Source organism: Euleptes europaea, chromosome 8 (genome assembly GCF_029931775.1).
Source record: "Euleptes europaea isolate rEulEur1 chromosome 8, rEulEur1.hap1, whole genome shotgun sequence".
NCBI classification, from domain to species: domain Eukaryota; kingdom Metazoa; phylum Chordata; class Lepidosauria; order Squamata; family Sphaerodactylidae; genus Euleptes; species Euleptes europaea.
In genome coordinates this window covers 3,165,398-3,179,212 of record NC_079319.1, presented here as the reverse complement: position 1 = coordinate 3,179,212, position 13,815 = coordinate 3,165,398, and the positions used below count along the sequence as shown (strand labels likewise).

At 52.0% G+C, this 13,815-nt stretch overlaps 1 protein-coding gene across 2 annotated transcripts in view; it reads right to left on the bottom strand.

Moving 5' to 3' along the window:
• Positions 1–13,382, bottom strand: part of ARHGAP39 (Rho GTPase activating protein 39) — a 170,343-nt gene extending 156,961 nt beyond the window's left edge. For both annotated transcript variants that reach the window (XM_056854558.1, XM_056854560.1), the window contains exon 1: positions 13,371–13,382. In XM_056854558.1, the coding sequence (XP_056710536.1) occupies positions 13,371–13,381 (11 nt within the window). In that variant the 5' untranslated portion in view covers position 13,382. The remainder of the gene's footprint in view (positions 1–13,370) is intronic.
• Between the last annotated feature and the right edge of the window lie 433 nt (positions 13,383–13,815).

Sequence of the window (13,815 nt, the reverse complement as noted above, 5' to 3'; positions counted from 1 at the left end):
AAGTCGGGCTCAGGGCAGCTTCCAACAGTTAGTATATACAATACAATATAATTAAAACAGAAGTTAAAATAATTACAAAAATGCTAAATTATGCTTCAGAATACTATCCAACAAGGGAAGCTGCTGATCAGCATAGAAAGTTCTCATACGTTCCAAAATGAAAGGAACTCTTCACCGTGCTGGTCAAGCAATAGATCCAGAATTATGTCTCTGTACCCATATGCATATAAGAGATATTATATTGATCTGCTTGAAAAGGCATGGAGGATATTTGAGATGGCAAAATCAAGGACTGGCCATTCCCTGAAACTAAAAACCTAGTGCCTTCCTTGCAAAGCAGATGCGGCCTGCCGGAGAAGGTCAGGAAAGCACCCTCTCTCTTGGCTTCCCACAAACTGTACAAAACTGAATTATTCAGGAGGACTTTTTGCACAGGTTAAATAGGGCTGTGCTGTAATGAAATGGTCAGAAAGTTGCATTGGTAAAGGGGTCAGGGCCTGCTGCCTGCGCTGCTCTACTGCTGCCTATCGCTGAGGCCATTTATGCATGGTCAATTTTGATGCTCACTCAAAGCTCTTTTTTAAAATGGGACTTTAAAAATGCCTATTCACCATCCCGAAGCAAAAGGAGAAATTCCACCCCCCATTCGCCTGCTCCTTTGTTCCTGTTTGCATAGTTATTTGCATGTGCATAGCTAACGCGCTGCTGTTATTTTGCATGGTTCCTTGAGGGGGATTCTTCAGCAAACACCAAAGGTAAATGGGCTCTTTAGTAATGCGAAGCAGGTATGCGCCGGCTTCGCAGTCACCTCCAAAAGGACGGTTCAGTGTGCAAAATGCAAAAATATATGCGGGGCAATCCAGCCTGGAACGCGCTGCTAATTACCATGCAAAATTGGCCTGTGAGCCTGCTCCAGACTGGGCCTTTCTACACCACTGAACGGGCTGTGTTTTAAAAGCTCCTGCTTTCTTTCAGCTCTGTTGGAGGTTTCTGAGTTCTGTGGTCCAATCCCTGCTATGCTGTTCCTTGGATGTCCCGTCCTGTGGATTGTCCCTGACTTACACGACGTCATCCACCTGGAATCTCAGCAAGAGAGATAAATAATCAAATAATAACAACAACAACAATGGCCACGAGCTAAGCAGCCAAGCCTTGCTCTTCTCATTCCAAGCCCTCTGATGCAAGTTGTGCAGAAAGGCAAACCACTTCGGGGTCTGCCCTTCCGGTAGGGTTGCCAACCTCCAGGTACTGGAAGGAATAAAGGCTCAGTGCTGTATAGATAATGGAAAAGATCCAAACAGCACTCACAAGGTAATATAAAGAGGAAATAAATTTATATGGCCATATGCGAAACGTGTGCATGATCTAGACGACACGTCCTGGCACCTCTTCTCGGCATCTCTTCGCTGTGGTCCTTGCCTCAGACATCTTTAGTCCAGCTACTTAGAAGCACAGGAAAGTCTTTTATAGACAATATATGGTGTTATATGTGATTCAATGGACATTTATTTCCTTTGCTACATTGCATACCTTGCTGGACTAATTTTGCTTATCATATGAAAAATTTTGGATGTGTATCTTCTTGATTCTTGTATGTATATATGTTCACTTTTTGCACTTACCTGCACTTTCATAAATTTATTTCCTCTTTATATTACCTTGTGAGTGTTGTTTGGATCTTTTCCAACCTCCAGGTACTAGCTGGAGATCTCCCACTATTACAATTGATCTCCAGCCGATAGAGATCAGTTCCTCTGGAGAAAATGGCCACTTTGGCAACTGGACTCTATGGCAGGGGTGGGGAACCTTTTTTCCGCCAAGGGCCATTTGCATATTTATAACATCACTCTTGGGCCATACAAAATTATCAACTTAAAAATTAGCTGACCATGGCCCGGGTGGGAAAGGGTTAACACAGTTTCTTGGGCGGTCCTAGCAGCTCCATAGCTAACGACTCTTCTGCAAGGGGGGGGGGGTAAAGGTTCCTTTTCTCAGCAAAACAAACACACATCTGCCTTGAATAGAGGCTATTCCTGTCCGCGATAGGGTGCGGATCACCAATCTTAGATCCTTCTGAGCTAAAAATCTGCCAGGACCCACAAAGGGCCAGACCAAATGATTTTGCAGGTCTCAAATGGCCCCCGGGCCTGACGTTCCCCACCCCTGCTCTACGGCATTGAAGCCCCTCCCCTCCCCAAACCCTGCCTTCCTCAGGGTCTGCCCCAAAAAAACCTCCCGCCGGTGGCGAAGACGGACCTGGCAGCCCTGCCTTCCGGCCACCGAGTGTCCACCCTCCTAACCAGGTTTCCTACAAGAACCCTGGAAAGCGTCCCGCAATAGGAAAGGAGGGCTGGCACTTTGTGGCGCAGCAGCCAAAGCAGCTCACCACTTCAAAGACCCTTCCAGAAAAAGAGAGACACACACATCCCCCAAGGAAAGAGCTGCCCTGCCAGCCCCTCATTGGGCAGTTCGCCTTGGAAGGGAGGTCCAAAAAAGCCACCCTTTCTAACCAGCCAAGAACACATGAACACACGAAGCTGCCTTTTACTGAATCAGACCCTTGGTCCATCAAAGTCAGTATTCTCTACTCAGACCAGCAGCGGCTCTCCGGGGTTTCAGGCAGAGGTCTTTCACATCACCTGCTTGCCTGGTCCCTTTAACTGGTGATGCCGGGGATTGAACCTGGGACCTTCTGCATGCCAAGCAGAGGCTCTACCACTGAGCCACAGACCCTCCCGATTATTTGCAAAGGGGCAAAATCAAGAATGGCCCGTACACGTGCCTTCTCCATTCAGGCCCCCGCTTTGTAGAACGGCCTGCCAGTTTTCGGAAAACCTTGCAAAACTGAATTCTTCACTAGAGCTATTCTGCACTGATAACAGGGTTGCACTGTACAAAACAGTTAATCGCCTTACTTGGATAAATGATGATGAAGATGAAGAAGAGGAGTAGGTTTTTATATGCCGACTTTCTCTACTGCTAAAGGAAGAATCAAACTGGCTTACAATCACCTTCCCTCCCCCTCTCCACCACAGACACCCTATGAGGTAAGAGAGGCTGAGAGAGCTTTAAGAGAACTGTGACTAGCCCAAGGTCATCCAGCAGGCTTCATGTGTAGGAGTGGGGAAACGAATCCAGTTCACCAGATTAGCCTCCGCTGCTCATGTGTAGGAGTGGAGAATCAAACCTGGTTCTCCAGATCAGAGTTCACTGCTCCAATCCACCACTCTTAACCACTACACCACTGTGGTTTTTACTTCTGTGTTTAGCTCTTACTATATTATTTCTGCACCCCTTAATGCGTCATGTTCATACTTAGGCTATGCTTCAGTTCTATCTTTCAGATCTCTGGCTGGCTCCAGATTTCTACAGTCCTAACGCACTGTTCACTGAATGTCCCATCCTGTCAATTGCATTGACACACTGTGTTGTAATGTGCCTTGACTCCCAGAGAGAAAGGCGGACTATAAATAATGTCAATAAATACATAACTGAGGCTGGGAAGAGGCTCCCAATTGCTTCAGGCAGAGAACGCTCTTTGCCATTGCTCAGCCCCATCTACCTGGGGGGGGGGGGGAACACAACTGTTGGTCACCCACTTCTGGGTCAGTCTTCAGAAGAGGATGACCAGCCCTCCCGTGGGGTAGATGTGCACTTGCAATGCGCAGAACCCCACACCCAAGATTGGTGGACTGAGCAGTGGCTAAACAAACCTCCCCCCTCCAGAGAACATGCTCGGAATGTGCAGAGGTTACGAATACGATCCGGCCTGTACATGGTGGCAGCTCCAATCATTAGGCCAGGGTTTCTGAAGAGTTACTCCTGTCTCAGCCAGGAGCAATTCTGAGCAGGACTGCCCTGTGAGGACAATAAGAAAGGTGGCCCTCCCTCCCTGCCCCTAATTTTTTTCTTTCCCTGTTTTCATAGAATCATAGAATTGGAAGGGGCTATAGAGGCCATCTAGTCCAGCCCCCTGCTTAATGCAGGATCAGCCTACAACATCCCTGACAAGTGCTTGTCCAGCCTCTGCTTAAAGACTGCCAAGTGAGGGGGAGCTCATCACCCTCCCTAGGTAGCTGATTCCACTGTCGAATAAATCTTACTGCAAAAAATGTTTTCCTAATATCCAGCCGGTACCTTTCCGCCCACAATTTAAACCCAATATTGCGAGTCATATCCTCTGCTGCCAACAGGAACAGCTCCCTGCCCTCCTCTAAGTGACAGCCCTTCAAATACTTCAAGAGAGCGATCCTGTCCCCCCTCAACCTCCTCTTCTCCTGACTGAACATTCCCAAATCCCTCCGCCTTTCCTCGCAGGGCTCGGTCTCCAGGCCCCTGATCATCCTCGTTGCTCTCCTCTGCACCCGCTCCATTCTGTCCACAGCCTTTTTCCTTCCCTTTCTCTTCCCTTTCCTCTTCCCCCTCCGTGATCCTCCTGTTTGTTCCCCCTCTATTTGTGGGGGCTCTGCCTACCATTTCAAAATTTAAAAATTAATGCTGGGAACGATTTTAAAGGCTGACCTATTCGATGTATAGTGTGTTTATTTTAAATTGTATGTACTTTGTTGGTTGTTAGCCACCTTGAGCCGGACTTTGGTTGGGGAAGGGCAGAATAAAAATCAAATAAATAGATAAATAAATAAATACAGGAAGAGTGGGATAAAGATCGCCTGAATCCACAGGGCAGCCCTGCAGGCGAGACTTCTGGTCCAATTTGCACCATACACATTCATTTAGAAACATTTTATATAGCTTGCATATTAAAACACATATAGAAGTTTATAACATTAGACAAACCATGATAAAACTTTGTACAAGGAAGCAAAAATAATCCTTATATATGGCCAGAAATAAAAATCAGAGATCCTTTAATTAAAATCTCATTTAAAAAATTGGTCAACATGGAAAGCCATCAGAGACCCTAACAAGTCTTTAAAATCCCTTAAAGGACATTAAAAGGCTGATGGGGGAAGTAACTCTTAAATGACAGAAGAGATTATCCCATCAGGGCCTCCACGGGGTGGGAATTCCAATGTTGGGGGTCCCGGCAGACAGCAGCCTATCGTCCTGATGTGAGGGAACATAGTGTTTGAGCCACAGAATGTGAAGCGGGCAGATCATGCACGGGGCAACAAGCGCTCCTATGTGCATTCTGGGCCGAGGCCATTTAGGGCTTCCAAGGTGGAAGCCAGCGCACTGAATCGTTCCTGAACGTAAGAAAGGCCCAGCTGAATCAGACCAAGGCCCATCAAGTCCAGCCGTCCGTTCACACAGTGGCCAACCAGGTGCCTCCAGGAAGCCCACAAACAAGACGACTGCAGCAGCACCATCCTGCCTGTGATCCAAAGCACCTAAAATAATAGGCATGCTCCTCCGATACTGGAGAGAATAGGGATGCATCATGACCAGTATTCATTTTGACTAGTAGCCATGAATACCCCTCTCCTCCATGAACATGTCCACTCCCCTCTTCAAGCCTTCCAAGTTGGCAGCCACCACCCCATCCTGGGGCAGGGAGTTCTGTGCATTATGTGAAGAAATACTTCAGTTTATCTGTTTTGAATCTCTCACCCTGATAGGTACTCCCTCCTTGCCAAACGTTCACTCACATCTTGAACCAACTGGAATTTCCCAACAGGAACAAGAACAGGATGGAATGCAGTAATGGATCTGAGGTGGGCACAAGAGGTACAATTACTGTAACTCAGCTCTACGTAGGGCTGCCCTTGAGACTGACCCAAAAACTCCAGCTGGTTAAAAATGCCGCAGCGCGGGCCCTTACAGGGACTCCGCTGCGAGCACGTATTCAGCCAGTGCTTCATCAACTGCCGAAGACCCCTCTTCCAAAAAAGAGGGGTGGGTTTGTCTGCAATAAGTCACCAGTCCTTAACTCTTCTAACCATCAAGAGACAGTCTGTGCTAAGCGCTGTGACCAATGAACCATAGCCTCAGTTTAGTCATTTTAGCTTTTAAGGGACAGTTCAGGCTTGATTTGATTGAGAACCCACTGATCTGTCTTTTTGGTGGTAACTCTCTCCTCCAACATCAAATTTTAAATGAGTAAGGGACAGAAATGAGGCTTTCTAAAATTATGTAAGAAGCAAAATTTTGGCAGATCCACCTTCTCTCCCCTTGCTCTACAGCACTGATAGACCTGCCAAAGCTTCCTTCTCTGAAGGTGCCATCAGCAGGGGGAATGACGGGGAGAATGCCTCATACAACATCTTCCAAAAACTGCACAGCTCAACGCCAGCGGGACGCTTTCAGGTTGCTGAGTGTGCTACTCTGTAAAAATGCTGGTTAGACCCGGCTGTAGAAATTCTGTATAATCATTTACTGCTTCATCCTAACTGAAGGGAGATGCCTCGAGTACACATACACATGAAGCTGCCTTCTCCTGAATCAGACCCTCGGTCCATCAGGGTCAGTATTGCTCACTCAGAATGGCAGCGGCTCTCCAGGGTCTCAGGCAGAGGTCTTTCACATCATCTACTTGCCTGGTCCTTATATCTGGAGATGTTGGGGATTGAAACTAGGACCGTCTGCATGCCAAGAAGATGCTCTACCACTAAGCCACAGCCAAAGATTGAACATGGGACCTTCTTTGTGAAACCCATCTGCTTTCCCTTTGAGCCATGGGCTTTCCTGCAAGCTATGGTATTCCCATATCCCACATTATTTTCATGGACAACTACATGAAGATGTTGTGCTGAAGTTTGGGGGGGGACCCTGCTGTTTAGGATACACGGCAGAGATAAATGTGGGAGCAGCTATGCTATTTCCAAACACTACTCTTCTTCACACAGGTGAACACATGAAGCTGTCTTCTACTGAATCAGACCCTTGGTCCATCAAGGTCAGTATTGTCTACCCAGACTGGCAGCTCTCCAGGGTCTCAAGCTGAGGTATTTCACATCATCCACTGCCTGGTACTTTTAACTGGAGATGCCAGAGATTGAACCCAGGACCTTCTGCGTGCAAAGCAGAGGCTCTGCCACTGAGCAATAGACCCTCCTGATAAAAATGAGGACAAAGTGCACACATGAACACACATGAAGCTGCCTTATACTGAATCAGACCATCGATCCATCAAGGTCAATATTGCCTACACAGACCAACAGCGGCTCTCCAGGGTCTCAGGCTGAGGTCTTTCACATCATCTACTGCCTGGTCCTTTTACCTGGAGATGCCGGGGATTGAACCTGGGACCTTCTGCATGCCCAGCAGATGCTCTACCACTGAGCCACGGCCCCTCCCCAAAGTCCTGTATCCGAGTATGGGGGGAAATATGAAATAGGCAGTGCCAGAGTAGCTGGTACTCATATTCAAAATCAGGTACCATCTTCAAGAACACCTATAGCCAGTCCCTCCATGGTGGTCAGTCATTGCAGTTAAAGACCAACCTATACTCTGTCTTAAGCGGTCTGGAGCCGACTTCAGAAGCACTATCTTTGGTTGTAGCAACTAAGGCGCAGTCTTAAGACAGTCTTAAGAGTCCAAAAGACAAACACGGGGGGGGGGGTGAGTTGCACATCTTGAACAGGCAGATGAAAACCATACCCAGAAAGCCAGAAACGCCTACAAAATGTCAGACAAAAACACAGGAATATATTTTAAGAATGCATTTGATTCGAACAGCAAGAACGAAAGCATCAGAGCATTTCATATGGCAACCTGTCCATCTCTCGCTGCATTTCAGAAAGAAATAGATAATCAGCTGAACTGCTTTGCATCTAAGCTGCTCTTCCCCCCTCCACACACACACACACACACACACACGAAGACACTGAGAAGAACCACATCCAATTGCCAGGCAGTGCCAACTAATTGGCAGCCCCGAGAAATCCAAAACGTGTGCAGCTACCCTCAAGAACTCTGACCACAGGCAAACAAACGGGACCCTGACTTTTCATGCGCACAGTGCCAGGTAAAACTGGAAAAGTTAAGGACCCCCGGGCTGGCCAAGACCTCTGCCAAAGTAGACTGCTGCTGCGCTAGAGAATTCGGCCCCTAAAATGGTTCCTGAAAGCCGTTTCACCTCCTTTTGCGTGTGAGGCAGTGAGCCCCTCCAGCCCAACTAAAGATCCTCCCTTTACCTGCCAAGGCATCCATTTGCCCATAAGCTCGACAGCCTGGGTGCTTGGCTCCCCATCTTTTCTTGAAGCTGCTTGTTTAGAGGAAGATGGGTGTCATGTCTGAGACGTTATGCTTCAGTTCAGACTGCTATAATCTTAGTCCTATTACATTGCTTATCAGATCCTATTACGTTGCTTATCAGATCCTGTTGAATGCATTGATTTACACAAAGTAATCTGCCTTGAGTCTCAGTGAGAATGGTGTACTAGAAATAATAAACTGTTTTTATTATAATCCAGGCAACACAGAAACCACAAAACAATATAGGGAAGTCCCTTATAAACCATCTTGGCAGACATGTTGCACGTAAACTTAACTAGGAACATGTGAGTCTCCTTAAGAGAAAGTATTCCATTGCTCCATATTTTTCCTGCTTTGCAAGCTGGGCTCTCTTATTAGCCCCTCCATACCGAGCCCCACATATCTGGAGAAGGCAGTGTAATTAGAAGGCCTGCTGGCTGGGCACAATTCCCGGACTCCAACAGATTCTTGGTTTCGGCATCCCAGAGCAGAAAGAGCTTAAGAACACCAGACGAGCCCTGCTGGATCAGACCACAGGCCCATCTAGTGGCCAGCCAGCTGCCTCTAGGAAGCCCACAAACAGGATGACTGCGACAGCATCCTCCCGCCCGTGGTCCCCAGGGACTGGCACAAAGAGGCGTGCTGGCCCTGGTATTGGAGGGAGTAGATATCCATCATGACTAGCAGCCACAGATAGCCCCGTCCCTCTACGAATGTGGCCACTCCCCTTTTAAAGCCTTCCAAGTTGGCGTCCATCACCACATCCTGCGGCAGCGAGTTCCACGGTTTAACTATGCACTGTGTGAAGAAACAGTTTCTTGAGTCTGTTCTGAATCTCCCACCCTTCCGCTTCAGTGCACGATCCTGGGTTCTAGTATTATGGGAGAGGCAGAAAAACCTTCTCCCTGGCCACTCTCTCCACGCCAGTCTTCCTCATCCCTGTCCCCAAATCCTAGAGTGAAAATTGACAAGGGGGTGGGGGGACAGAAGAGAATAAGCACGCCAGGAAAATACACGCTTGAGATTCTCCATAAAAGAGGAACCAAGGCACAGCCCCATTCACCGGCATCCCAGGACAGGGATAAGAGAAATGGGATTAGACATGCCAATAATCCCACGTTTGGGGTTCGGAAAGAGTTTTCCTATATTCTACACCCTTCTGGCTTCAGCATGCAGAGCACAGCCCAGGGCAAAGAAATCTAGGTGGGTCCAGCAAGCGAGCCAAGCCACGTTATAGGATAAAGCAAAAAAAGGGGGGGAAGCATGTGATTGATTGTGCTCAACGCAGAGACCTGCCACTCAGGAGGTGGGACTAGATGTAGCCCAAGTAACCTCCACAATTACACCCAAAACAGCCACCCATATTCAAAACGCAATATAAAGTCGCAGGTAGAGTTTTCTTCTGGACTGATTCATTTGGTAATCAGAAGGATGAATACCTGACAAAAATCCTTATCTCCCCCCACCCCACAATCTGACCCAATTTCTTTGAACCAGGGGGCAGTGTTTTGACCCGTGCCTACAGGAATAACAGAAAGCAGAGCGGCGATTCTCCGTTCTCGATAACAACCGAACGCAGGGAGCTCGGTCTAAATTTAAGCTCCATTATTCCAAATGCAGGGGTGTTGGTTTCCTCCACCCCCGCAACCCTCTTGAGCAATTAACACTCGACAGCGCAGATGCGAAGGCTGCTTTTCCGCCGCACGCATGCACACCGATTCGGGCACCATGCTTGTTGGTGCGCATGGCACCTGATACCTAAGCCAATGATCCGGGAGCCAGACTCCACCTGGTGAGCCCTACGGCCGACCCAGCCCCGGACTTACATCTCAGCTGCCATTGGTTGGGGCACCAATACAGCAATACACACCCCTCCGTTCAAGTCACCTGCTGCCTGCACGCAGCCAGGATCGCATCTAATGACATTTGCTTCCCTCTTGGAAAGAATCCCTCTGGCTCTTTGGCAGGTGTGTGTGTGTGGGGGGGAGAGGCAAGACTGCCAGTCAAGGTCAAAACTCGAGGATTAATTCCATGGTATTGCACACATCTGGGGGGGGGGACTCTAATAATTCCCCATCTTGCAGCAGCTTAGAAGCAGGCAGAATAAAGGGCAGACGAGAGCAGGGAAGGAGTAAGAAGTGCAAATGGAAGCCGGTGGAGGAGAAAGACCATCCTCCCCGGTGCACGGCTCTCAGCCGCATACCCGTCCTCGCCCCACGATGCTCCATGCACGGCGCCATTCCGGGCAGACCTCCGCATCCCACTCCGCGCAACCACACCCCACCCAAATTCCAGCCTTCACCCTCTGCACCCCCAGCCCCTCCCACTGCACCAGTTGGCCCCCACAGGCCAGCATCCGTGCCTCTGGCCTGGCGCAAACACCCCAGCACCCACACGCGGGCCCTGGGAGTGCACCCACAACCCATCCCCGAAGGGGAGAAAAAGCACTCTGCGTTTCTCGCAAGCTCTTATTCCCCCCCCCCCAAACGCTTCGCAGCACAGACCAAAGGGATTGGAAAGGGGACGAATAAGCAGCCTTGCAACGTCTCAACCCCCCCCCACACACACACCCCTAAAGAAACACACACGCACACCCAGCCTCTTGCCAGACCTGCGGTCCTCCATGCTGAGAACATGCTCCTTCAAGACATGGCAGGGTGGCTCCTGGCCACGCACACACACCCCGTGCCGTTTCCCTGGGCTCGCCTCCAACTTCAGAGCCCAGCCCCCAAAGACGAAAGCCCCTCTCTGCATCACCCCTCCTCAGAATCCGATGTGCCCCCTCCCACCCCACAACCCATGGCAGGCAGAGGCCCAACCCCCAAAGCATGCAGCAGCCACAACCCTTTCCGAAAGCCTGACCCCCAGGGCGGATTTCCCCCCCATGCACACAGCACTGGACGGGGGGGGGGGGAGAGACAGACTGCCCCAAACCAGACACACGATGTGGGTTGCAGCATCCGAATGGGGTGGAAAGGGGTCTCCCTGCCCCCCCCCAAAAAAAACCTCAAAGCCCAGGGTAGGAAAGGCAATGCAGCAAGCCAGAGGGCTGGGCGGGGAGGCAGCCACCTGCCTAGAGAAGGATGGGCAGGAGCAGGTGCCATGGGGGGGGGTGGAACCAGTCAGAGAGGGGACAGGACGACCTCCAAGTGCAGCCTCTGTGGCAGGGAGATACCCTAGAGAGATGGGAACGGGGGGCCCCCAAGGGTCAGAAGAGAAAGGCCGGAGGGGGGGGGCAGAGCAGGCGGGGGAGGGGAGATGCAGGGCTCCCAGAAGAGGGGCTAAGACCTGCCAAGGGTGTATGTCCCCCCCCAAGGCAGCAGAGGGGGTCCAAAAAGCTTTTTTGGGGGGGCTTACGGCTTCTAGTGAGCTGGGGGGCACGGTTGCCTCCAGAGCTGCCCAGAGAGGATGGAGCAGACGGGGGGGACACAGCAATGGGACCCAACCAGCCCCCCCCAGTTGAGGGTGCAAAAACACTTTCAAGGCAGGAACCCCAAAGCAGGGACCAGCTCTAAGATTTATTTGGGGTGGGGGGAAAGGAGGCAGGAAGGTAAGATCAGTAGGGGCGTGTGAAGGAACGGGAGGGGGCGCCCCACAGAAGGCTGCATTCCCCCCCCCCCGGGCCCCAGGCACGTGGGCCAGGGGCCCGATCCGCCAGCTGGGACCCACACCTGCTCTTCGGAGGGGGTCTGGGGCTGGGTAGGGGGCCAAGCGAGGGCTGGTTCAGAAGGGGCGGGGGAGGTATCAGGCTCACAGCAAAGACTTGTGGGAGGGGGGAATTGGGGAAGACCCTCACAAGGTGGGGAAGGAACCCCCTGGATCCAGGGCCCCCTGCCCATCGCAGGCGAGGCTCCCAGGGTGGGTGCCTAATGGGGAGGGGGCGGCGTCCATAGGACAGTGCATTTGACGCCAATAAATCAGTTCAGGGTGCAGAATTCCCGGGGAGGGGGCAATAATGCAAGCCCAGGATTTTATTTATTTAAATGCACAGGAAAGCTCTGGAGGAGGGGGGGCAGCAAGATTAAAGGGGGGGATGCAAAGCGTGTGCAATGTATTGGGGAAGGGGCGTTTCCCTCGGGGTCTCCTAGCAAGAGCCCAAGGGGGTTTGGGCCCCCCAGGAAATATTCTTTTAAATGCACAGGCAAGATCTAGAGGGGGGGGGTCCAGCAAGACTAAAGTGGGGTGTGTGCAATGTATTGGGGAGGGGGCGTTTCCCGCAGGGTCTCCTAGCAAGAGCCCAAGGGGGCTTGGGGCCCCCAGGAAATACTATTTTAAATGCACAGGCAAGATCTAGAGGGGGGGGGTCCAGCAAGACTAAAGTGGGGGGTGGGCAATGTATTGGGGAGGGGGCGTTTCCCGCGGGGTCTCCCAGCAAGAGCCCAAGGGGGCTTGGGGCCCCCAGGAAATATTCTTTTAAATGCACAGGCAAGATCTAGAGGGGGGGGGGTCCAGCAAGACTAAAGTGCGGTGTGTGCAATGTATTGGGGAGGGGGCGTTTCTCGCGGGGTCTCCTAGCAAGAGCCCAAGGGGGCTTGGGCCCCCCAGGAACTATTATTTTAAATGCACAGGCAAGATCTAGAGGGGGGGGTTCCAGCAAGACTAAAGTGGGGGGTGGGCAATGTATTGGGGAGGGGGCGTTTCCCGCGGGGTCTCCTAGCAAGAGCCCAATATTATTTTAAATGCACAGGCAAGATCTAGAGGGGGGGGGGGTTCCAGCAAGACTAAAGTGGGGGTGGGCAATGTATTGGGGAGGGGGCGTTTCCCGCGGGGTCTCCTAGCAAGAGCCCAATATTATTTTAAATGCACAGGCAAGATCTAGAGGGGGGGGGGGGTCCAGCAAGACTAAAGTGCGGTGTGTGCAATGTATTGGGGAGGGGGCGTTTCCCGCGGGGTCTCCTAGCAAGAGCCCAAGGGGGCTTGGGCCCCCCCAGGAAACATTATTTTAAATGCACAGGCAAGATCTAGAGGGGGGGGTTCCAGCAAGACTAAAGTGGGGGGTGGGCAATGCATTGGGGAGGGGGCGTTTCCCGCGGGGTCTCCTTGCAAGGGTGCAAAGGGGGAGCGCCTTGGGGCGGAGGGGGCTGGGAAGCCCCTTTTCTGCCTGAGAGCCTTGGAGGGGAGCCGTTTGGCGCAGCGGCCCCTCCCGCGGGGTGGGGGCCCGCAGGGGGCGGGGCCTCGCCTCAGGTGCGCGCGCGGGGGGGGCGCCCTCCTACCTGTCGGCCATCTTCTCCCCGGGGGGGGGCGGCGGCGGCGGGCCGTTCACCGGGGGCGGCGAGGGGGGGCGGCGGCGGCCCCCGCCCGGCAGCCCATGGCCCCGGCAGCGCTGCGGCTCCCCGCTCCGCCGCCGCCTCCTGCCGGCCCCTGAGCGGCCGCGTCCCGCCGTCACCACCGACAACGGCGCGCGGCCAATCGCGCCCGCCGGGGGGCGGGGCCTGCCGCGGGCGGGACGCGGCCCCGCCCACCGCCCGCCCCTGCCGCTCATGGGAGTTGTAGTTCGAAGGCTGGGCCGCGGCGGGCGGGGAGGAGCCACGCTCGGGCTCCCCCTTGCGCGCGAACACGTGCAGCGGCTGAGGCGGCGGGGTAGACTTCCCCTGGCTATGGAAGATCCACTGATTTAGCAATTTGCTATAATCTCTTTTCCTTTCTGTGGAATGTATT